This window comes from Ambystoma mexicanum, chromosome 6q, assembly GCF_040938575.1.
Source record: "Ambystoma mexicanum isolate Mex_15411 chromosome 6q, UKY_AmexF1_1, whole genome shotgun sequence".
NCBI lineage: Eukaryota > Metazoa > Chordata > Amphibia > Caudata > Ambystomatidae > Ambystoma > Ambystoma mexicanum.
The window spans coordinates 872,965,326-872,989,115 of NC_090937.1; the positions used below are offsets into that span (position 1 = coordinate 872,965,326).

General features: G+C 48.5%; 1 protein-coding gene across 2 annotated transcripts in view; it reads right to left on the reverse strand.

Moving 5' to 3' along the window:
• Positions 1–23,790, reverse strand: part of CBR4 (carbonyl reductase 4) — a 287,767-nt gene that overhangs the window by 23,688 nt on the left and 240,289 nt on the right. For both annotated transcript variants that reach the window (XM_069631392.1, XM_069631391.1), the window contains exon 5: positions 127–261. In XM_069631392.1, coding sequence (XP_069487493.1) covers positions 127–261 — 135 coding nt within the window. The remainder of the gene's footprint in view (positions 1–126; positions 262–23,790) is intronic.

The following is a 23,790-nucleotide window of genomic DNA, read 5'->3' on the forward strand; positions in this document are numbered from 1 at the left end:
TGCATAGGAAACGCGATAGCTTTGAAGTGAGGGTACAGTGCACAAGGGGCTTGTGTTGATAATGTGAAGAGCATTTTCATTTCTGGTGCTAGACATTTACTGAAGGATGACAGTTTCCAAGCTAACCTGGGGCCACCACATTGATTCGAATATTCTTCTTGGCTACTTCTTTGGCCAGAGAGCGGGAGAAGCCCACCAGTCCTTCTTTACTGGCACTGTACACACATTGCCCATGGTTGCCTTTCAGACCAATGATGCTTCCTATGGCACAAAAAGGAGAGAGGGGGACATATTAATATACACCAGTGATGCAAAGGCCACAAACCACGCCATTAACAGTCTTTGCCTCTATTGTTGGCACTAAAACTATTGATATTGTAGGTTATGTACCATTTGTAAACAGACCTAACTTGTCGAAAACACAGCACGTACTATGTGCACCTAATCTCCTTTGATTTATTTTGCGTCTTCATTTATAATTTTCGCATTGACAGTGTTTCGCTCACTTAGGCATGATCATGTTACATGTAAGCGGGACAATTGGAAATGCAGTGAACACAATGTATGGCATATAACATGGATCTGTGAACAGGCAAAAGCAGAGCATAATTGATTCAAAGGCAATATCAAAGGACAGCACCTTTTGATAGGTTTCGTATGGACACACACAGGGGATACCAACACAAACAGGGTCATCACGAGTTGGGCGGTAACCCTTAAATGCGGCGGTATTGAAATTACCACCGCATTTAAGGGACCACCAACTCACAGGTTTGGTAGTATTTACCCCCAGCTCTGAGCTGGGGGGAAATCTGCTGGAAATTTGCTGATTTTCTGCGCTATTACCGTGCAGTAATACCGTCGATGGTAATCACGCTGAAAATAATGGGGAATTCCCGAATGGGCCCAATGGGGAATGTGGAAGGACCGTTCCGTCAAACCCGTGATCTGGCGCTAATAGCGCCAGACCGGTTGGAGGTAGGGCTATTAGCGTGGGCGGTATCGCAGCGGGAATACCACCGGGATACCACCCAACTTGTGATGAGGCCCAAAGTGACAAATACACGTCGCCCACCCACAGCTGCCACCTTGAGATGAACAAGTGATCGTTACGCGTGGCAGTATCCGGCGGGTCCCTGCAAACACATCCTGGTCTTCCTCCCCCGACTCTGTTGACCAAACGTGCACAAAGGTCCTTGTATACGAGGTGTGGGATATTTTGACCCATTCCAATGTGACCCACTGCATCACTTTACAAATGAGGAAAGAAACAGCCAAAAATGGATGCGTGCAAAAATCGGCAAAACTGCGTTTGGGTCACAACCACAAAAGGCTGCAACCCTGCCACACACAGTCAAAGTGGGGGTGAAAACAGAGTTATCACTGCAGGAGCATGCCAGTGGGCTTTGTTACATTCAACATGGAGCAAGGCAGCAGAATTGTCCTGAAAATCAAAAATGCCTTTTAAAATGTAGCTCTGCAACCTTCAAAGTGCTGTTTTTGGTGCTAGATCCATTTATTTTCCAGTGAATCCTTGAGAGTAAAAGAATTACAGATCATCCAGTGAGATCAGAGGAGCCGGGCCTCAGTGACTGACAGCAGCTAAGAAATGTATCTCATGAAAAACCAGCCCAATAACATTTGTTTTCAGTTCTGGGGAGGGAGGGGGGGGGAATGCAGTTAAAAATGGCAACATGTAACATTTTCAACTGTGCAGACAGAAACGTATGTGTGCTGCAGAGGAAAATCTGAATTAAAAGACTCAGTAATGTGCTTTTTCCAGGAAGGAAGTGCAAAATCGCCTGTTTTTAAAGCATGTTTTGTTGAAAGGCCTGATTCTGTAAGAAATGTCAAAATCCACCTATAAACTGTGTCATTTATATGTTTTACTGAAAGATGTAGGTAACTCAAAGTTAAAACCCAGTCTTGAGATAGTTAACCATTTAATTCTGATCTGACAGCCTCAGCTTGGGAATGGGTGACACCTCACTGCTGGCAGGAAAGGACTAATTGCTGCTGGGAGGTGGCGTGGCTAGGGAAGCCATGTGAGGAGTGGAGTTCTGCTGGAGCTCCCGTGATCCGGAATTCGATCCTTGTCAGAAGTGCATGCATGGCCGTATTTGAGTCCTACAAATCCACATGACAACCCATGAAGGTGGTGCACGGGTGCCCTGCAAGTCTGACGCCTGGGCGGAGGAAGGAAACGGCTCTACGAACAACAAGGTGCCTATGCACCGTGGGTGTGAGACCCCTAAAATGGCGGCCGTGGGGAAGCGAACAAAGGAGCCAGCCAGATAGAACACGGCGGCGGAGGCCGTGGATGAGAGGATCCGATTATCGCGGCTCCCGTGATGCCCGCTGGAGAGCCTTTGTGTACAGCTAGGCGGCGTGAGAGAGGAGGTTGCCTCCCGGACCCGACTTTGAGCCGGTGCGCCCACTGGGGCTAGCTCGGTGTACCACAGCCGCCCCTGTGGTTGAGGCGGGCGTGAATTTGGCCGCGCCTGGCAGGGGGGACCCAACGGTGGACCCGGACTGCACTGACGCCCAGGGGTTGTGGAGGGCGCGGACCGGCGCAGATACGGAGACGAGCCTAGTGCACCTTCAGCCTTGAGCACCGGACCTTCGGTGCGCCCTGAGGTGCGTGGACCTAGGCCGCCCTGCATACTGTATTGTGAGGAGGAGCCTGGCGCCCCGCGGCCTGAAGCCGAGGCTGGGGTCTGTATTGCGGGAGCTGCAGCGCCCGGTCAAAGCGGGTCGGGCACCCCCAAAAGGGCGGCGGCATAAGACTCAGCCGGAGAGGACGCTGCAGGAGCTGAAGTCGAGAGCTGGAAACGGCGCATAGAGGCACCGGCTGACCCTGCTGGTGTGTTCGGGCGCGGGGCCTGGAGGCAAGGAAGAGGGACGGACCGCATAGATTCTCGATTCGGTACACCTCCAGGCTGGAGGTAACTTGGCACGGTTGCTTCCAAAGCTGTGGAGACGGGGGGACCGGCCGTGCCGGGTGCGGCGGTTCAAGCGGTGCCCCCGGCCCGCTCCGGTGCCCTATGAATGTGGAGAAAGTGTCCCGAGCGACGCAGCTAAGAGTAAGGTGGGAGCCCCGGGCGCTTGACGCATGAACTGCCAGTGCTAGTAACCCAGATGTGGTGGTACAGGTGCACAGAGTAAAGTGCGGGACCGCGCAGCCGGACAGCACATGGGCCCCTGCCTGAATAATACATGCCTTCACTGGGCCTGACCCACAGCCGTGCCTTGTGCTGTGCCAGCAAACAGAAACACGGGGAAGAGCCGGTGGCACTAGGAGGCTAGCGTGGCACTCCACATAACCTCGGCTTGAGTTGTGACTGCCTGTGTGACACTGGGGCAGCCCTCACAGAATTAGGGGGATACATAGGCCACTGAGACCTGATAGAGCGCCTCATACGACCTGAAGCTACGAATTGCTACAGCAAGAGCAGAGTGCCGAGACACATTCCCTGGCCAATGCCTGCCCTGAATTGTAGCACCCGAGGCCCAGACTGACTTGGGCCGTGACCCTGTACTAGAACGGAGGGGATAAACCCGCAGGCGGCGAGGATGGACACGGCCCGCTCTGGGAATACGGGCGGTGGTTTGGAGATGCCTCTACCACAGCCGTGCGAGCCTAGACAATAGTGTTGGTCTTGCCTTGCTGGAGTGGAGGGCCGCAAGCTGCAGGACTAACCCACACGGCCCAGTCACCCCACAATGACGAGCAAACTCCCCGGAACGAAGGGCAAGAAACCCACGCTTGACGAATACGCTAGAATGTCGCCGGGTGCAGTGGGAGCCAGGAGCAAAGAGAAACCCCCCCACAGGGAGCACAGACACTATGAGCAAAGACCAGGAGATACTGGCTGCAATCGGTGGCCTGGGAAACCAAATTAGGCCTGGCCATTGGTGAGCTGAAAGCGGCGCTCAAGCTCAAGGTCGGGTCAGTACAAGAGGAGGTAAACCTTCTCCGGCAGGATGTTAGGTCATTGGCAGAACTCACGAGTGACCTAGAAAAAGAGGTTGCTCTGAACACAGCGGACTGCGCAGCCCATAAATCTGACCTTCATGCCTTGGTACAACGAGTGGACAACCTGGAAAGCAGGGCGGAGGGACACGCCCGAAGGAACAACATACAGATACTCGGACTGCAGGAAGGTGCGGAGGGATCCAACCCCACGGAGTTCATCGAAACAATGCTATTGCTGGAGATAACAGGGGGAGCGCTAACTCAGGGGTTTGCCGTGGAGAGGGCGCATAGGGCCCTGACAAGAAAGCCGCCACCAGGAACCCCCCCAGACCGGTGATAGCCAAGATCCTAAACTACCGGGACCGGGAAAAGATTCTCGAACACTTTCGAAAGGGAGGAACAATACAAAGGGGGTCGGCGAGCATAACTGCATACCTGGATTACACCTTGCAGGTACAGCGCCGATACATGAACTTTGGAGCTGTGAAAAGAAGGCTGCGGGTCACAAGTATATGCTGCTCTACCCGGCAAGACTGAAGGTGTTCCACAAAAGCAGAACCTTGTTCTTTGAGACCCCAGAAGAAGTCATGGAATGGTTGGATGCGCAGAGCTGTCCTCAGGAATTGGGCGTCCAGTCAGGAGAGGGAGAAGATAAGTAATATGGAACGGTGACACCTAGAGTGTCACAATTTAAGACTATGGGACTTGATTATAGTATGGTACATAACTAGTTAAAGGACACAATTGGGGCCACATAAGTATACATGATCCGGTAGCACTAGAAACTTTGATAACATGTGGGAGCCTTACAGAGCCAGCCCTCATATCCCCATAACAAGTAGTTTAGTTAGGTTGCCGGTAGCCCGGCGACACCCTGCCGGGTTTCTGTCCTCGGCATTCCGAGGCAAACCAGAAGCGGGGGGGCCTGAGATCCAGGGATGGAGCTGGGCATTTGTTGGGGTTGGGTAGAGTGGGGGGAGCGAAGGGGGGTGTGCAGTGGGTTAGAGGGGGGAAGGGGAGTTGGAGAGTGTTTGTTAACAATGGGAAGGGAACAAGCCCAATTGTGTGCCAAATCAGGCGGGAAGGGAAACTGAGGGGGGAGGCGGGATATCCTACAGATGGCGGCGGGCAGCCTGAGAGTGTTAACCCGGAACGTGCAAGGCCTCAACAGCTACCTGAAGTGTAACAAAGTAATGATGTATCTGAGAAGGATGAGGATTGACGTAGCAATGTTACAGGAGACCCACCTAACGAGGGAGAAATTGGAGGTGGTCAAAAGAAAGTGGAGAGGGTGCACGACGGGAGCTGCTTACTCTGCATACGCGAGGGAAGTCATCACATGGGTGGCACTGCATGTGCCGTTCCAGTTGACTCAGTCCACAACAGATCCAGAGGGTAGAATAGTGATGGTGCGGGGGATGTTGGCGAACAGGGAAGTGAGCATTATAAACTTATATGCCCCCAATCACGACACAGCGGCTTACTTTAGAACTCTTTATGGCATTATTAGCCCCTTAGTGGGCGGTGCGATCCTAGGGGGAGGAGACTTTAACTGTACATTAAACCCTGAGTTGGACAGATCGGATGGCAGACCAGTTAAGCGCACGCCAGCCGCCAAGGCGTTATAGGCCTTGTTGGAAGACTTCGGACTTGAGGATGTCTGGAGGCAGCTATACCCAGCAGAAAGGCAGTACTCACATTACGCTGCCCCACACAACCTGCACACTAGGTTGGATTATATCTTCGCCACCGCTGAGTTAGTAGGCGAAGCGATGGGCGCGGAGTATAAAGCTAGGGTGCTCTCGGATCACTCCCCCTTGTTCCTGGAGTGGCGACATCAGCCCCCCAGAGTGCGCATTCCGACATTGAACCTCAGAGGAGAGGCCTTGCAGGATTCAGGATTCTGAGAGGACCTGAGAGAGGCGATTACTGAGTACTTTGATACCAACACCGGGAGTGTCCAATTGGTAGGAACCCTGTGGGAGGCGTTCAAAGTTGTAGTGCGAGGCGTAGCTATATCTAAATCTAAAGGGCTCAGAGGGGGCATCGAAAAGGAGTTGCAAGAAACAGAGAGGGAGTTGGAGGACATAATGCAGAAGGGGGTACTTTGCAGGAGGATAGGACGAGGATGGGGTGGCTACAACAAGCTAGCAGTGATCACTGGGACAGATTATGTAAGCTGAGCTACAAGAAATATATCGAAAGGAAGCATGCATGAGGGGACAAGCTGGGCAGACTGCTGGCCTGGTTATATAAAAGTGAGACAACGCAGCCAGTGATCAGGGAAATTAGAGGAGACGGGGATCAGAGAAGGGACACCAGGGAGGGAGTAAATGAAGAGTTCCTATAGGTACTATAAACACCTTTTTGAGGATGCTGGGGACGAAATGGACCAAGAGATTCAGGTAACCTGGACGCCCAATCACACCAGAAGAACTAGAAATAGTGATTCAGCACCTGCCCACATGCAAAGCCCCGGGGGTCAGATGGGCTCCCTAGCAAATTCTATAAAGCATATAAACAGGAGCTGATTACCCCGCTGGTGAACATGCTTAATGAGGCGTTTGAGAGCGGCAGATTGCTGGAGTCCTTACGGGAGGCGGTGATCATTCCACTTCTAAAACCAGGCAAGCCAAGCACAGACTGCGGGTCATACAGGCCCCTATCTATGCTCAATCAAGATAGTAAAATATTCACAGCTGTCCTAGCAAACAGGCTTAAGCGAGTTATTGGTAAACTAATACACCCTGACCAAACAGGTTATGTCCCTGGTAGGAACATAACAGACAACCATAGGAAGCTTCATCATATCATCGATCAAACAAAGAGAGACTCAGGCGAATTGGTGATTGTCTCTCTTTATGCCATTAAGGCCTTTGACTCAGTGAGATGGGCCTGGTTGCAGGCAGCCTTGAGAGAATACGGGATAGGGCCGGGGTACATGAGGTGGGTCAAAATGTTATATAGCTCCCTGATGGCGAGGGTCAAAACGGGAGCTATAATCTCGGACAAATGGCAACTCAGCAGGGGCACTAGGCAGGGATGCCCCTGTTCGCCCATGCTGTATATTCTAGCGCTTGAGCCACTAGCAGTCTGCCTCAGACAACAATATGGCGAAATAGGGATCCGCACAGCGGGAGGGTTGCATCTCATATCGTTGTACGCCGATGATATATTGCTGTACCTGCGCTTTCCAGAGGAAAACCTACAATATGTCCTGGAGGTGATGGAACGATACGCCATTCTTTCGGGCATAGCTGTAAATCCTAAGAAATCTAGCATGTTCCCCCTGGGGAGATACAAGGGAACCCCACCGAGAGGCCTACCGGTTTTGCCAATACCCTGGCAAACTGAGACGTTCCGGTACTTGGGCATTGACATATACCACACTGCCAAAGAGGAACACAAACACAATACGGAAAGGGCGGTAGAGGGCATTAATAATAGTATGGGATTTTGGTCCAGATTGCCCCTGGCCATGATGGGGAGAGCTGCATTGATCAAGATGGTGGTCCTGCCTAGACTGCTACACTTTTTTGCAAACATCCCGTACATGATCCCTAAACGCTACTTTGCTAAACTCCACAGCCCGTGCAGAGGGTTATATGGCACAATTCCAGAAATAGGGTGGCCCTCTGGAAATTACAAAATTCATGTGACAGGGGGGTATAAAACTGACGAACTTTGAGCTATACTACTTGGCGGGACAGCTGCAATATGTGGCCAGGTGGCTGTCTGAAGAGGAAACGGCAGAAGCTAGGCTGCTGCATAGGGACCCGCTCCCTTCTTTCTCCAGGAAATAGTGTGGTTACCTAGACCTAGGGTGTTGGGAATGGCGAGCATGTTGTTGCCTGGCTGGGAAATGTGGCGCAGAGCATGGCCAATCGTGGGGAACCCAGCACCGCTCTCCCTGCAGGTACCGCTAGTAGTGTTGTGCGGAGAGGACTCCCAAATGATGGAAAGGGTCCGTAGATACTGGGAACCATCGGGCCTGGCTACCCTCGGCGACATATGGCAGGATGGGATGGCGGTGGATTTCCAGACGCTAATGGAGGACACCGGGGTGCATAAAGGACAATACATCACTACTCTAGAATAATTAAACGGGTGAGACAAAGGTGGCCTGAGGCAGTGCTAGCAGAACAACCTGATGATACTATAGAGGCAATGTATGATATCTCGGAAGGTGGGCACGAGATCTCACACCTATATGAGATGCTGGGGACAAGGGCCGGAAAGGAGCTGGTGCAATTGAGGCGAGATTGGGAAGAGGAGGTGGGAGAACCAATGTCGGAGTGACAATGGGATAGAACCCAAAAGTATCACAAGAAGGTATCATGAAACGCGAGGCTCCAGCAGATACAGCTGTATGTCACCCACAGAGCTTATTTGACCCCAGGCAGAATTGCCAGGTTTGGGGGTCCAGGGGTTCAGAAATGCCCTTGGTGCAGGGAGGAGAGTGCCGGGATGTTGCATATGTTTTGGGCCTGCCCTGAGATAGCAAGGTTTTGGACAGAGGTAAAGTCACGCCTAGCGGAAAAAGGGATTACACTGGAGGTGGAGTCAGCTTGGGTATGTATGCTGGGGAGCTTTGCCAGACCACGTAACCTGAAGCATATTAGTAAGCTGAAGGACCTGGCCTACATCCTGGCTAAACGGAGAATTGTAATGTGCTGGAAAGCAGCCCAACAGCCAGAATAGAACTATGGTGGGCGGACCTCATGAAGTGGGCGGAAGCAGAAACAGCAGCCTGGTATGAAGCAGTTAGTAGGGGGAGAGGAGGAAGTGGGACCCCTTATAGCATGGAGACAGCTAGTGGCCTCGATGGTGGGATCCCCCCAGATGGACCTTAATGAGGACGATACAAGTGCAATAATGGAAGCAGATACGCCTGAAAAGAGATAGTACATTGACATGGGAGTAGGGGCTCGAGTTGAGGGGGCGGGCGGGGGGAGGACTGAAATGTGAACGTATAATGTGTGGTGAACTAGATTAATGATAGTCCTCATTGTTTGTAATGTTTGGCATGTTGTTTATAAAAAATAAAAATATATTTAAAAAAAAGAAATTGCTGCTGGGAGGTTTTCGCATACTCATGACAAACAACTCATCAGACTTTTGTCTGGGCCCCAGCCAAAGACAATGGCAGGCTTGAACACTCATCCCCACGGGGGAGGGGCAGGAAACTTCCCTCTCAAGGAAGAGGACCCCCACCCTGATCAAAGGAATATGACAGCTGTTTCCAGTTGAAAGAAACTCTTTTTCAGCTAGGCCCAAATCCTGAACCATCCCAAACTTAAGGGAATTAATTCTGATCCAGTCTGGCTTGCTACCATTAAGGCTTGCCTGCTGAAACTCGCCATTCCACTGATCTACAGTGTCCAGCAACCAGTTGGGCCAATCCAGTCCAATCCAGTCCAATTGACCAGAACGCCCAGCTGACCATCCCGACAGAAGTGCCTTGCTGTCTGTAGACCCGATCCGTGATGACCAGAACCTGACGGTCCAATCTTAATTTACAGTGGACTGTAAGTATAAATAAGAATCCTAGCAACCCATAGTATATTTGCCTTGTCCTATCCCAATATATAACCCATATTCTCTTTAACTTAAGAAATTGTAATAGTGTCACACCAGTCTTGAAACCTTGCTTTGATTTCTTGCGCTAGTAATAATTTCTTTAAAATCCTGTTGTCTTGTGAAATCCCAAACCCTTAAATTCTCCCACGGGTAATCAGACTGAGTCCTCCAAGGCAGACACGGAGCTACTGGGGTTGGTTTCCGCGGACCACTCTGGAGCTTACTGTGTTTCAAACTGGTAACCAGCCTTAGTACTCTAGTTTAGAGCATAATTGTCATTGTAAAAACTGATTTCTGTCTTCATTTTCGGGCCTTTATTTTGAAAAACGCCATTTTCAACTGTCGATTTAAAAGGGTAAAAATTCCAAAAACGTTTTCTCTCTTGTTTGGGGAGGGAAGATTACATTCAAACCCTGTGCACTGTTCTTTTATTCCTGAATACCTGCTGCTTACTTACATCTGTGTAAAATTGCTCATTTTTGAATTAAGGATTTTGCAGGGGGAAACCTCAACTTAAACGCTATCTTTTCAAAAAGCCAAAACTGTTCTTTTCTCTGTGTTTTACATTCTGTGTTGCTAAAAAGTGAATTCAACTGCCTTACTTTCTTATTTGTATTGTCACCACATTGATGATTGCTGCCCCTTATATATTAAAACATATGTTGATTTGAATTTTGATAAATAAATAAATATGTACCTTTACCATCTAGCCTGATTCCTGGTCCATTGTGACCTGGGGGGTATTTTGAGAAGGGTGTGATATGAGTGGTATATCACTCAGAATATTGAACCTATAGACACAATAAATAAATATTTCATTTGTGCATTGCATGCTAGGCTGAAACCCGGGTGTATTGCCTTATTGAAATCCTTAACAGAGGCCGGGCTGAGATTGGGGATGGGCCATTGCTCGGCAAGTCTCTTCAAGATCAATACAACAAACCAAGCCCCAGATCCATCTCGGACAACCCTCGCCATACGCGAGGAGGACTCTTCCTTCCCTCTCTAGCTGCCTATTGTGAGCAGCTAGAAAGTGGAACACAATCATGGCATCTCTGCTGGCATGGCCTTATGGGGGAAGACAAGAAGTGGACCCTGTCCTTGACATCTTTGCTCGACTGGCCTGCTCTGGGCAGGAACAGAGGCAGCCAAGGCGGGGTTTAACCGCATTGCCAGCCCTGCCTGAATGGCCACGAACAGGCATGATCAGCGTTCTATTATTGTTAGTATTTTAGCACTTTGTGCCAAGGACGACATTGCTCGTCCTAGGTGGATGGGATTCCCCATTATGATCATTTTTCTTGGCAGTTAAGTGGTTACATCCATAAGAGGAGAGATGAGAATTCCCTAAAATGTGCTGCTAGACACTCCAAGTACAAATTATGTAACATTAATTGTTGATTTAATGGAAGAATTAAATTTTCGAATACTGTATTCTGTTATATGTTCTTAATGTACTACTATAAATGTATTGACGGTTTTGTTTAACCCAGTGAAATACAAACATTTAAAAAAATGTATTGTTGCTCAGAAGGAAGCACTATCCCGAGTGTCAGCAAATCAACTAACGGATTCCTGGGGACCGGGGCTCCCTTGATGAACAGCACTTGGTCCAGCTCCTCGTCCCAGGATACCTAGGACCTGATATCTCTTAGCCAGAGGTTTGGCAGGGTGGCTGCCTAGTGCCCGCATTTGCTACGCTTGCAGCCAAACGCGGAATCGATGGTATGTAGCTTGGCTGGTGTCCTGTAGAACAGTGTAGACTTTTTGTTGTATATTAAACCTATATCTCGAGTTTAAAGTCTAATCACATGCTTCCAACTATTGTTTGTCAGACTGTGGTACATCAAGTTTCCGATCCCACTGCTTCTTAGCCGCAACGGTGTGTCCACTGTTGCCCGAGCCAACTCATTTTAAATATCCATTATTAAGTGACAACATCTCAGCTGTTAACAGGTGCTCTGACATACATGCGGTCTTAGTAGCTGCAGGGAAAACAGGCCAGCGAGCCACTGAAGTCACCCACAGCTGTGCATACCACAGCATGGTAATGCCGGGCTCTAGCCATAGTAGCTCGATATTGTGGAAGGTCGATGAACATGTTGATAGTGTAAATATCTCCCATGATCCCCACACCTTCCCCCTATCAATCATTTTGCTGTATGTTTGGAGTGACTGTGAATCAGAGGTGAGCTCCACAAATCAACCAAAGACTGCCAAAAAACATCAACTTCCATGTACTGTAACATATTCTTCCATACCATAAGTATGCAATTGACAAGGTCCCATCTCATAGCCCAGTCAGGAAAGCAAGATAGAGCTAGTGGCAAATGGCGCACATTGTGCTCTCACAGAACCAACATGGGGCCGGCGGTATCTGGGTCCAACCAGTACACTGTGTATTACAACAGCGCCACTAGATAGTGAGTACACATATCCAGCAATGGCATTGCCCATGTACTGACTGACCTGGAAAGTGTGCCCATGCTGACACGAGCCCGCCTTACCCGCCGACATCAATGTACCTAACATGCATGTTCACGGGATGGATATAACTTTGGGGCGTGCATGGGAGCTTAGAGAACAAGTAGCAATTTAGGCATAACTGCCATTTTAGCTATGGCTAATCTGTCAGAAAGGGATAACAACTGACTAGCCCAAAACCTAACCTTTTCCACTCCAACTAGGGCACAATATTATTTTGTATATTCTCTTATGTGGTGTGGTATACCTTGATCCCTAGACAACTAATCCTAACAGGTAACCATTAACACTCTGTATCTTCCACACACACGGCGGCACATTCTCACAGTGCAAAGAATGTATACTTTTTGCTTGCATTAATGTGCAGGTCAACTTATTCACAAATGTGACCTGCGCATTTCAGGGAGGCTAGATAGCATCACTTAAGATACGCTAGCCAACCGCTTTGTATACATTAGAGTCAGCAGTGTGATCCATACAACACTGTATGACTGGCTCCCAGGTAGGTGCTGGAAGTGTATTTGTCAGTGACAGGACCTTACAGCCTGTCACTGTGAAATGTTTTAAAAAACATTTCTATCTCTGTGTTGTGGGATGTTTTTACCCATGCATCCGTGCCCTACCACAAAAACTGTGCAGTACTGGCATTGAAAACATCATGATGGCCAGAGCTTCCCAGAAAATGCCCAGGGAAATGCATGAAGAATAGGCTGCCACCCATTTTTGCCGATGTTATGGGCACAGAAGGGCACTGCCTAAAACCACCATTGGACTACCCACACAGTAGCCTGAAACCATTGGGAATGGCAATGCTGATTGCCAAAAGCAACCTAGAACTGTGGGGAATTCATTTTCTTAAATCCCAAAAATGGTTGCATTACCAGTACTCACCACTATCAGAAAGCCGCCGTTTTAAAACCACCAGACTTTTGTGTAAAACTGAATAAATGAACCCAAAGCAGGCCAAAGAAAGACTTACTGAGAGGTGGATACAATGTAAAGTTATATTCTGAAGTGACTTGAAGGTTTATAACAAGACTGGCTGAACTCTGCAGGGGCTTAAACTGAATCTGGATTTAAAATTACCAAAATCGGAATGTGTAAATAAACTGAGGGACAGACTTGTGACTGCCACGTAGTTTGTCACTGTTAAAATGTCATAGTTTTGAACTTAGAATCAGCATTCTAGCTGCATATGTAAAAATTGTTAGTTTTATTTGAATGCCGAAAACTGGGTAACTAAAAGTGACATTAGCTGGGGCCTGACTTAAGGAACTGGATTCTGCCGGACAACTTCCCCCCAATTGGAGTGAAACTGGATCCACAGCAGTTCTCAGGCCTGGCGGCATTCTGAGGGGAGGTTACCCCTCTCTGATTGAATTACCAAGCGACTGCTAGAGACTAAACAAAGGACCCAGGCAGAGGGTTTATTGGGGGGAGGTCATAAATGGCTTCCTCTTGAACAATGGGCCTTCCAGGACTCAGGCAGATGGTTAATTGGGGGGACCGTAAAACAGCTTCCTCTTGGCAGAAGCTGGGAGGGGCAGGGTCTCTGAGCTTGGCAGAAACTGGATAAACTGGTTTCTCCACCATGTGACCTGGGAAGACACACCCCTGTTGGCCAGAATATGATTTTAAGAAAGATGTATAACTCATGGTGCGGACTTGTCAAAATTATTTAAATGATACCATAATTCTTGTGATTTTTCTGTGCGCGTTGGGAATTTGTGTGATGTTCTGGGGCAAAACCCTGCTATTTAGTGACACCACAGACTCTGTGTTTAAGCTAGAGACATGGGAATTTACTGGAGTATGTATGGACAGGCCGTGTATATGTGTATAATTTTTAATTAAAAACCAATGTTGCAAAACCAGTTAAAAAACGCAAAATGTTGCCGTTTCTGAATGCAAGCTCTTAGAAACATCAGAGTTTGAACAGAGTATACCTCATGTGATATGTGATGGGTGCATATAATTTTAAACAAATGTGTACCTGTGCAAATATGTCTTTAGGTCAAATATAGATTTGTGTGCAATGTGACAGGGGAGTATCCTTTCTGCAAGCCATTAAATGACATCATTCTGACACACAATCCTGCTCTCCAGTGAGAACGCAAAGAATTCTCCAACCTATCAGAACTCTGAAGGGGTTGGGCCTAGAAAGCTAGCCTCTCCGCCCACTTTCAAAACACATAAAAAGAGACTGCGGGGACAGGTAGAGACATTCAATTCCATTTGCCGCGGAGCATGCTGACGGACGACTTCACATCCAGAGATCCAGACTTCAAATCCATCAATCTCCAGAACCTGTAGCAGTACCCTGAAAGCTGAGCAGTATCCAGAATCCAGAGAGGCTAGACCAGCAGAGCAGAGCTGACCCAGACCGCTGTTAGCAGAACCAGAGAGCTGACCCAGATCACTGTGAAGTGCCGAGACCAGAACCGGAGTCCAGTCCAAAACCTGACCAGATCCGTGGGGAGGCCTATTTCAAAATATATTGTGAGTACCTAGCAGAACTGTGTAGAACCAATCTCTTAGTTAAAATAATATAATTCAATCTATTTTATATCTAACCAGAACTGCCTCCTAACTGTCACCTGTCATTTTTAATAGCTGTCACCTGTCATTTTCTAGCTGCAAGCTGTAACCTGTCGCTTTGAACTTTTAAAATTTCAAATCCGAATAACTACCTTTATTTAATTGTCCGTATCTCTGGAACCGTTTAGAATCTCAGCTTTTCAACAAGCTTAGAACCGACTTGCTACTCCTTATACTTTTGCCGTAATCACGATTCTCGCACTCGCGAATGTTGCCGCGATTTGCGATTTGGCCCGATTTCTTTACTTGTAAAAAGATAGCTGCTTTTGCCTGAACTGCTAAATTTCGTTTGCCTCTTAAGAACCATCCCTGAATCATTGCTAGAGTGAGCCTGAACTCATATTAACTAGATACCACTCACCCTGAACCTCCTGAAGGGAATTAAAAGTATTTTCAGCATATTCTCGCTGCATTGTCACCATATTCAAAGCATTTTGGGCCGTGTTTCAACTTCTATCCGTAGTCTAAGCTTACTAGGGTGAACTGAATTACATTTGATTGCATGTCTGAGAACTATGTGCTACTCTTCATTTCCTTACATTGCATAAGGGGGGTGGAGTGGATTGCCAGAGAAAAGTGATTACATTGTTTTGTTGAAATCATATTGAGTATTTTCTGTATTGCATTTTCATTCAACATTGCATCCATCGGAAACTAGATAAAGCATTCTCTACCACCTTATTCTTCTGTTCCTATTCCCAAGCGTGCTACCTCATCCTTTATACTACTCCTTGGTAATCAAATCAGTTTATTAGTAGAACATTACCCATTGTTGTTAACTGCTCATGTTCTGAAGTGTGATCTTGATTATTAATTTATTATAAAGTGTGATATATATATATTGTTTACATTCTCAAATAAACCGTTTAAACTTGCAAAACAGAACTACTTCTTGGCTCAGCGGGGGCAGGGGGGTTCCAAGAGAGGGGTGTTATATAGGGGTAGTCATCCAGAACTCATGAACTGGACATAAAGATATATCAATAAGGGTTTCCATTCAGTATCTCAGACTAGGCATTGACTTAGCTGTAATGCTGGATTGAATCCTCTTACAAAGTGGGGGCTCGAGCCAGACGTTTGGGTTAGATCTATCACTTGTGCAGATTAATACAGTGGGTCAGCTGACCAGATACACATATCCAGTCGGATCACCACGCTGTGTTACGCTGTAAAGCACTCCTCAAAGGAACGCTCTAAGAAAAAGGTCTGTTTTGCAAAAATAAAATACAAACTTCTGTAAGTCAGGAAGGAACTCAAATTCCAGAATGACGACCTTGGTAGATATGAAAATAGCCAGAGAGCACTTCTTACATAAGCTATTTGTGAGAGGTGAGTGGACTCATCAGGACCAGACGGTCTGGTTGCAGGCAATCGCACCCCAGATCACTGAAACAGGGTCAGATATATGGAGAGACCAGGGTCCCTTACATGTGGCCCTGAGTGAACTATATATGTCCCCTAAGGCCAAGGATGAGCACAACAAGATTGCCAGGGTAGCGGCATATTTATATTTACATATGGGAGCCATGCAGGACAAATGTGCTGAAGGCCAAGATCTGGCGAGTAGGCAACTGCTGGCATTACAGAAGGCCCAATCTGATCTGGACTCTTCTGAGCAGAGGCTGCAGAGGAGCCAGGAGTCAGAAAATGATAGTAGGCAGTATATCATTAAAATAAAAGAGGACATGGATATACTGCAACAGGAAAAGGCTGACCAGGATACCAGAATTCTGGCCTTGCAGAAGGAAAGCCAAGACAGTTTGGACTCCCTACTGCAGAGCCAGAAAAAGCAGGAGCAACAGATCAATTTCAACAGGGCATGCACAGAGCAGGTAGCCACCCTGGAAATCCAACTAGACAGAGAGAAAGAGGAGATCAATAAACTGATCCTGAAAGACCTGGATACCTAGGCAGAGTTTGATCACGAGCGCCAGAAAGCTGGTGCCTTCCAAAGGCAAAGGGACGACCTGACGGTACAGATGCAGACTCTTAGTCAGGAAAGGGACACCTTAGGCCAGGAAGTCTGCCACTTAAAAAGAAAAATGGAAGAAAATCACCTGGCCCACCAGGGACTGGGTGACCTCCAAAAAGAACACCAGGACTTGCTAGAGCACACCAGGAGGGTGGAGGAGGCTCTGGCAAGACAGGAGCAGGTCAGTAGGGATGGGACTCAGGAGGTAACCCTCCTGCAGCAAAGACTGGCCCAGTGCTCCAGGACCAATCAGGAAATGCAGAGAGAGAATGAGGCTCTCTGCCAGCACAATGATAGGCTCCAACAACAGGTAGCAATGCAGGAGAGACTGATATAGTCTAGTAAGGCCTTAACTGAGGAACTGAAGGTGAAGGCTCTTGCATTGCAACAGGGAGCAGGGGCGGATAGAGACCAGGTTCGCTGGGAAAGGGAAACTCCTGAGCATAACCTCAGGAGCCCTAGTACCAGAGGCCTTTATCTCTCTCAGTCCCTGGACTCTGCCACCCCCATGTCCCCTGGCGCACATGAGCACCGGGCCACAGGGATGGCAGATTACTATCCAGCCAGAAGCATGGGGCTCATAGGCCAGTACCTCCCAGGAATGGATGGGCGGGCATCCGGGTTAATGGGGAACCCCAGGAGAATAGGCCCATTAAGGGCATCCTGAAAACTTCTGCCCAGCTAGGTCAGTGGGGGGGTACCCATCAAATCCTGGCAGCAAGGAGGAATCTGAAGACTCCTCTGAACGGCGCAGGACACAAGAGACCAGGTCCCCACATTCTGCCAGCCATTCCCAGGCTCGCAGAATCCGGGAAAACCTGGAAGATCAGACAGGAACCTCTGGGAGCAGTGCCTCTGAGTCAGAGGATGAATGGACCAGGGTTACCCAAACCAAAAAGGCCAATAAGGCAAAAGGGCCTTGCTTAAGGACCCATTGAAGCAAATAAAGGCAGTAAGGAGTGTCATCACGCCTTATCACAAGAACGTCAAGTATTCTGTTTGGGAACACTTGGAGCTTTACGAGCAAATGATGGAGGCTTTCCATTTGAAGGACAGCCAAAGCTGTATTCAATATGTAAAGTGGACCTTCTCACCAGAATACTCCAGTTGCTTTGCGGGGCTGGAGGACCAAAATCATTTAAGATGCTCCACCTATAAGGCGGCCATCTTGAAACATTTTTCTGTTCACAGAAATCCTCAAGAGGCTCGCAAGGTAACCTACAATTTGCAATGTGGGGAGGATCAGGCCCCACAAGAATTTGTGCAAGAACTGAAACGTGCCTTTGCGCAGACCACCAGAAGGGTGCGCACAGACAGCAGAGAATTTGTCAATACATTTTTCCATGCCTTGCCCAAATATATAATGACCCAGCTCGTGAGAGATTTTCATGAGAAAAGATCTTTAGACGGGGTCATTGAACAGGCTACCCGGATCTATTAGGTGCAGAAGCCCATAGAAAATAAAAGCAATACCCAGAAAAATCCCAAAACCAACAGCACCCCTGCTGCTGCCAAGGTGGCAGAGGTAAAGGTTGCCCCCGTTTTAGAGTTGGAGATGGGGGGCCCTAAAAACCTGCCTGCACCAAATAATTCACAGCCCAGAAGGCCCTCGGGCCAGTCACAGACAGGGAGTCGAGGAGGTAGTCCCACAAATGGGGTCCCCCACTCCCCGGACTATGTAAGTCCCTGCTATAAGGGAAACCGACCAATCCTGGGTTATGTGTGGACTCCTCCAGCCCAAGGGGGGGATCAAGCCAAGCACCTAACCCAGGGAACTTCCCTCCCAACTTCCCGCAGGAGGGCAGAAATTCTCCAAATCCTGGGCAGAACTTTTACCCTAGGTATCCGCCCAATTTCCAGCCCCAAAATCATCCATTCTTCTTTCCCCAATTCCCTGAGCCCAGACAACCTAATCCGGGAGAGGGGAGGCCAAGGGTGGAGGGGTACCAAAATCTTCCCAACCAGGGGTACTACCAGAGAAGGGATAGCTACCCTTCCCGGGATCAGCCCAGGGGAGAAAATAGAGCCCCGTATCAGCCTGAGCGGGTTTCCCAGTTAGAGCGCCTGGTCCAAAATATGGCACGGGATCTGGGTCACATACTGAGGGCTCAACAGAACCCTCAGATGAGCGTGCCACCGCAGAATGCCCCAAACTCTGGACCTGGTACTTCAGAACAATGACGGGGGCAGCACCCCGATAACACCCTGGTTCCCAGGGAGGAGGCACAAGGGGAAGGGGGGTGTAAAGCCTTGGAGGAAGCTTCCTTCCCAACTTGTAAACAGCCCCTGGAAAACCAGGAACTGGAAACAAAATCTCCTGCCCCTGAAAGCCCGCCTCCCAAGGAGCAGAGGGGGGGTAGGAGAAACAAAGGACCCAAACAGACCCACTTTGTGGAGGAGGTACAGGTCTTCCAATTTGAGGGAGAGGGATCCTCAGAGGATCCTGGGGAAAGGACCTTCTCCTTCAGAGATGGGGGAACTCCTCCCAAGGAAAAATGGGTCCCAAGGGATGCCAATTCAGACTGGGGAGATATGGAGACTGAGCTACCGCCGCCCATCATCTCATCCCAGAACCCACAATACCAAAATCCCCTGGTTCAAACCCATCCTGATGACTACCTCCAAAAATGGCGGGGCGGCCCAGAACCGGAACCAGGGGAACCCACAATGGCTCTGATCTCCAGTTGCCAACTTTTTGTTTCAGATTCCCAAGGCTCTCCACAGAATTCTGCCCAAATCTCTTCCCTCGCCATGTCCAAAACCAGAAAGTTAGCCACCAGTTGTCCAAAAATGTGCATTATCTGTGCCCCCTTGAGGAGAAGGAGGGAAGATACTATGCCCCGGGACAAGTACAGGGGCAGGGTACAATTTTGGCACTGGTGGACACTGGAGCCCAAGCTACCCTTCTGTCCAAAAGGGCCTTTGATGAACTAAATGCAGGAAGGGGGGAGAATTACCGTATTCCTCTCACCTCTCTTCCTGGAGAACTGCAGAACTTTGACGGGAAGGAAATTCCCGTTGAGGGGACTGCAGACTTGGACATTAAAATTGGGCGACACAAGGTAAAACACCCGGTCATAGTAGTGACTCCAGAGGGCACCCCTTGTTTAATAGGGAATGACCTCCTGAGAAGGTTTTCACCTCTAATAGATTGTGTAAACAAGGTCCTCTGGACCCAGACTAGCCGACCAATAAAATTAAAACAGAGTGTCAACCATGTTAGTTTAAACGGCACCTGCCACATGGTTGAACAAAAATCTGACCAAGTAGAATTTCACTTCCAGAACAACCAAACTCCAGACGTGACAGTAATAGCAGTAGGACAACAGACTGGTGATGGGGGGTCCTCTCTATTTCTGAAAATCAACCTTCCTTCCAGTTTAAGGTGGTATTCCGCACTGGAAGGAAACACCCTGAAATTCTTTACTAATCCACAATCAGAAACTCCCACTCCTATAGTCCAGAAAGATGTGAAATCAGCTCAGAGCTTGGCTGATATTCAGCAAATTGGAGAGCAGTTGTTCATCCCTGTTCAGTTAAATGATGGGAAGGACTCTGTTCTCGCTCGAATGTGTGTGAACAACGGTAAGAGCTTCATCGGCGAAGCCATGTTCCGCTAACTCCCAAAAGATCCAGCCATTCCCACATTCAAACTGATAGACAAATGGGAAATGGACCTGGAAGCACCTAATTCCAAACATCTCCTGCCAAGCAGGTGTATGCTCAAAATCTCCATTGGCAACAAGAGCATAGACCATAATTGTTGGGTCGTGCGAGACGTCACTGCAGCCTTTTACTTAGGCAGTGACATTCTCAATCGCTTTGCCATTAGTTTGGACCTAATAAACTTCAAAGCTTGGTCCCGATTAGCGGATAATCCCATGGGCTTTGATGATCCAGAAAAAGCATTTAGGTCAGCTCAATTGCTACCTTATGCAGTTGAAATTCAGACCAAAGAGGAAGTCACCATCCCAGAAAGGACCCGACAATTCTCCCTGGAAGTGAAAATGAAAAGAGGACAAAAATTGCAAAACCCTGATGCTTACATACATCTAAACGCTTCTCTCCAACAGCAAGGGCTGGGGGTAAACCCAACTCCATTAGTCAACATAGAACATGACACCATTCCAATAGAGGTGGATAACAGCGACTTAAAGAGTATTACTCTAGCCGCAGGCACCATTATTGGAATGGCGGTTGATGACCGACATTTTTCCATTGATTTAGGAAATGAACTGTTAGGACCAATCCCCAAGGACTGCTTTGACAGTGACAGTGATGACAATATAACACCAGACAGGATTTTTACCCGGCATGGGGGGAACTTCCTGGTGTACACTTCTTGCCCTTATGGTAAGGAAGATGTGACTTGTGACTTCAGGAGGGATGAGGTGATTTTCCAGGTCCATGAGGGCTGCCTTTCCCACCTGAAGCCTTCAGTCCAAATCAACACTCTGACCAGGGACTTCTCCACCCAGCTGGAGGAGGCCGCTGAAATAGCCAAACCAGAAGTCTTTCCAGGCTTCAGGCAGATGGTGGAAGAGAGAGTCAACCTAGCTGATGCCTGTGTGACTCTGGAACAAAAGAAAAAGTTGAAACAAGTTTTCTTGGTTTTCCAAGATCTCTTTGCGGTAGACTCATATGACTGTGGTCGCACCGACATCCACACAACAACAATCCCCACGGACCCTGGCATGACTCCAGTGTTTGTGAAGCAATATCGTTTGCCTCTCGCATCAATGGAGTCCCTTACTGAAATAATTAAGAACCTTGAGTCCCGGGGAATAATTCGTCCAATACACAGCACCTTCAATAATCCGGTGCTGGGAATATTGAAGCCAAACGGCCAGTGGAGACTCTGCGCCGACCTCAGGGAGCTCAACAAACGGGTCCATACTTCCCGATGGCCTCTGCCTTACATTGACCAAGGGCTGGCCCAGATCCAGGGGTCACAGGTATTCACTGCAATAGACCTGACCAATGGATACTGGACTGTGCCTGTCAGTAGGGAGGACCAATACAAGCTGGCTTTTACCTTTGGGGGCCAGCAGTACACATGGACCCGGACTCCCTTCGGATACCTCAACTCCGGCCATGAATTCAACATCTTCCTACACAAGGCCATGCCTGACCTGGGTGCAAGGGGTAACCTGGCTTATGTAGATGATGTCCTCATCAAAAGTTCATCTGTGGAGGAACACATAGCGGAGATCCGTTATGTTCTGACCCAGTTGAGGGCCGCCAGAGCAAAACTTTCCTTTCAGAAAGCACAGTGGTGTAGAACCCGTGTTAATTTCTTGGGGCATGAGATCACTCCTCAGGGTCTCTGTCCCCAGAAAAAGAAAGTGGAAGCACTTCAGAAACTGAAAGACCCCACAACTCTGCGGGAACTAAGGAGCCTCCTTGGACTGACTAATTACAGCAGAAAGTTCATTGAGGGCTACGCAGAGATCACCAGACCCCTGATTCATCTCCTGAAGGGGGGGGTCAAGTGGGAATGGGGTCCAGAACAAGCCGAGGCAATAAGTCAACTCAAAAGAAGCCTCTCACAAGCGCCTTGCCTAGCTTACCCTGTCAGAAACAAGGAGTTCTTCCTGGAGACGGGGTTCTCTAATACGTGCTTGACGGCAGAATTATACCAAAAGCATGACAAGGTCAATAAAGTAATCTCCTATGCGAGCAAAACTTTATCCTCTGTGGAGGAAAAATTCAACGGGTGTGAGAAGGCACTCCTGGCAACGGTGTGGGCATTGAAGAATTACCGCCCGTTTATCCAGGGGGAACACATCATAGTGGAGACTCCACACCAGCCTCTGCAATATCTCCAAAGTGACAGAATCCAGGCCGGGAATGTGAGTAATTCCCGAATTACTTCCTGGATTCTGTCAATGCAAGGCTTTCCTGTGGAGGTCAGATATGGCCAAAACAAGAAGAGTCCCCTCGCGCAAGGTCTGGCTGACTTGCATGATTGTGCCAGAGAAAACTGTCTCGAGGACGAAAGTCTAAAAATCAAGGACAACACTGAGGCATACCTTAATTCCCCACACAAAGTCTTTGAAGAGGACAAGTGTGAGGGAATGCCCACTGTCTATGTGGATGGATGCTCTTACCATGTTGACAACGACGGGGAGAAAGAACTGGTGGCTGGCGTAGGGAATGCATGGGTGAAGGAGTTTCCAGAACCCTCCGCTGGATACAAAATTGGTCCCCGAAGTAGTCAGGTGGCAGAATTGATGGCTGTGCATCAAGCCATCCTCACTGCTGTCCAACATCAACTCCACGAACTGGTCATAATCACAGATTCGGATTATGTATGGAACGGGATCATGGAGCACCTGGGTTAATTGGAAAACCAGAGGCATGTTATGTGCTAACAACAAACCCTTGAAACATGGGAAGTTGATCCAAAACATTGATGATCTGGTCACCTCGAATGAGATGACCATCTATTGGAAAAAATCAAGGGTCATTCCAAAGTAGAGGGACCAGACAAAACTGGAAATGACTTAGCTAATCAGCTGGCCAAAACCGGGGCCATCCAAGGGGATCTAATTGAAATAGAGTCCCTGTTGGGGGAAATCCAGGTCACTGCTATCACTAGGTCCCATACAAATGCTCACAATGATCTTTCAACTGCCCAATGGAGTAAGGAGACCCCTAATGCTGATTTGATTACAGCTCAGAAGGGGGATCCAATTATTGGTAAGTTTTACCAACACCTTGAGGACCCTGAGAACTTTCCTCTGACGGATACCGATTACATTGGGAAAGAGGACCTAAGAGTGTTGATGAAATGTCCAAAAATGTTCCGGATCCAAGACGGTTTGTTGGTAAGGAAATGCCAAGCTGGCCACGATCAGTGGGTGGTTCCTACCTCATTCCGAATGCCTGATGTTAAGTCACGCCCATGATGCGGCCACCACCGGTCATAGGGGGTTTTACGCAACATTGGAAATCTTAAGAGAGGTTGCATACTGGCCACACATGGGGCAGGACCTCGACCAATACTTGAAGGGGTGTCTTGTGTGTGCACAATTTCAGCCATCATCCCTCACGCACCGTGCGCCTCTCCAAAAGAGGGGAATGACACTCCCATGGTCAGATTTACAAATCGACTTTGTAGGCCCCGTGATTCGCTCCGCAAGGGGGAATAAGTACATGTTGACTGTGACATGCTTGT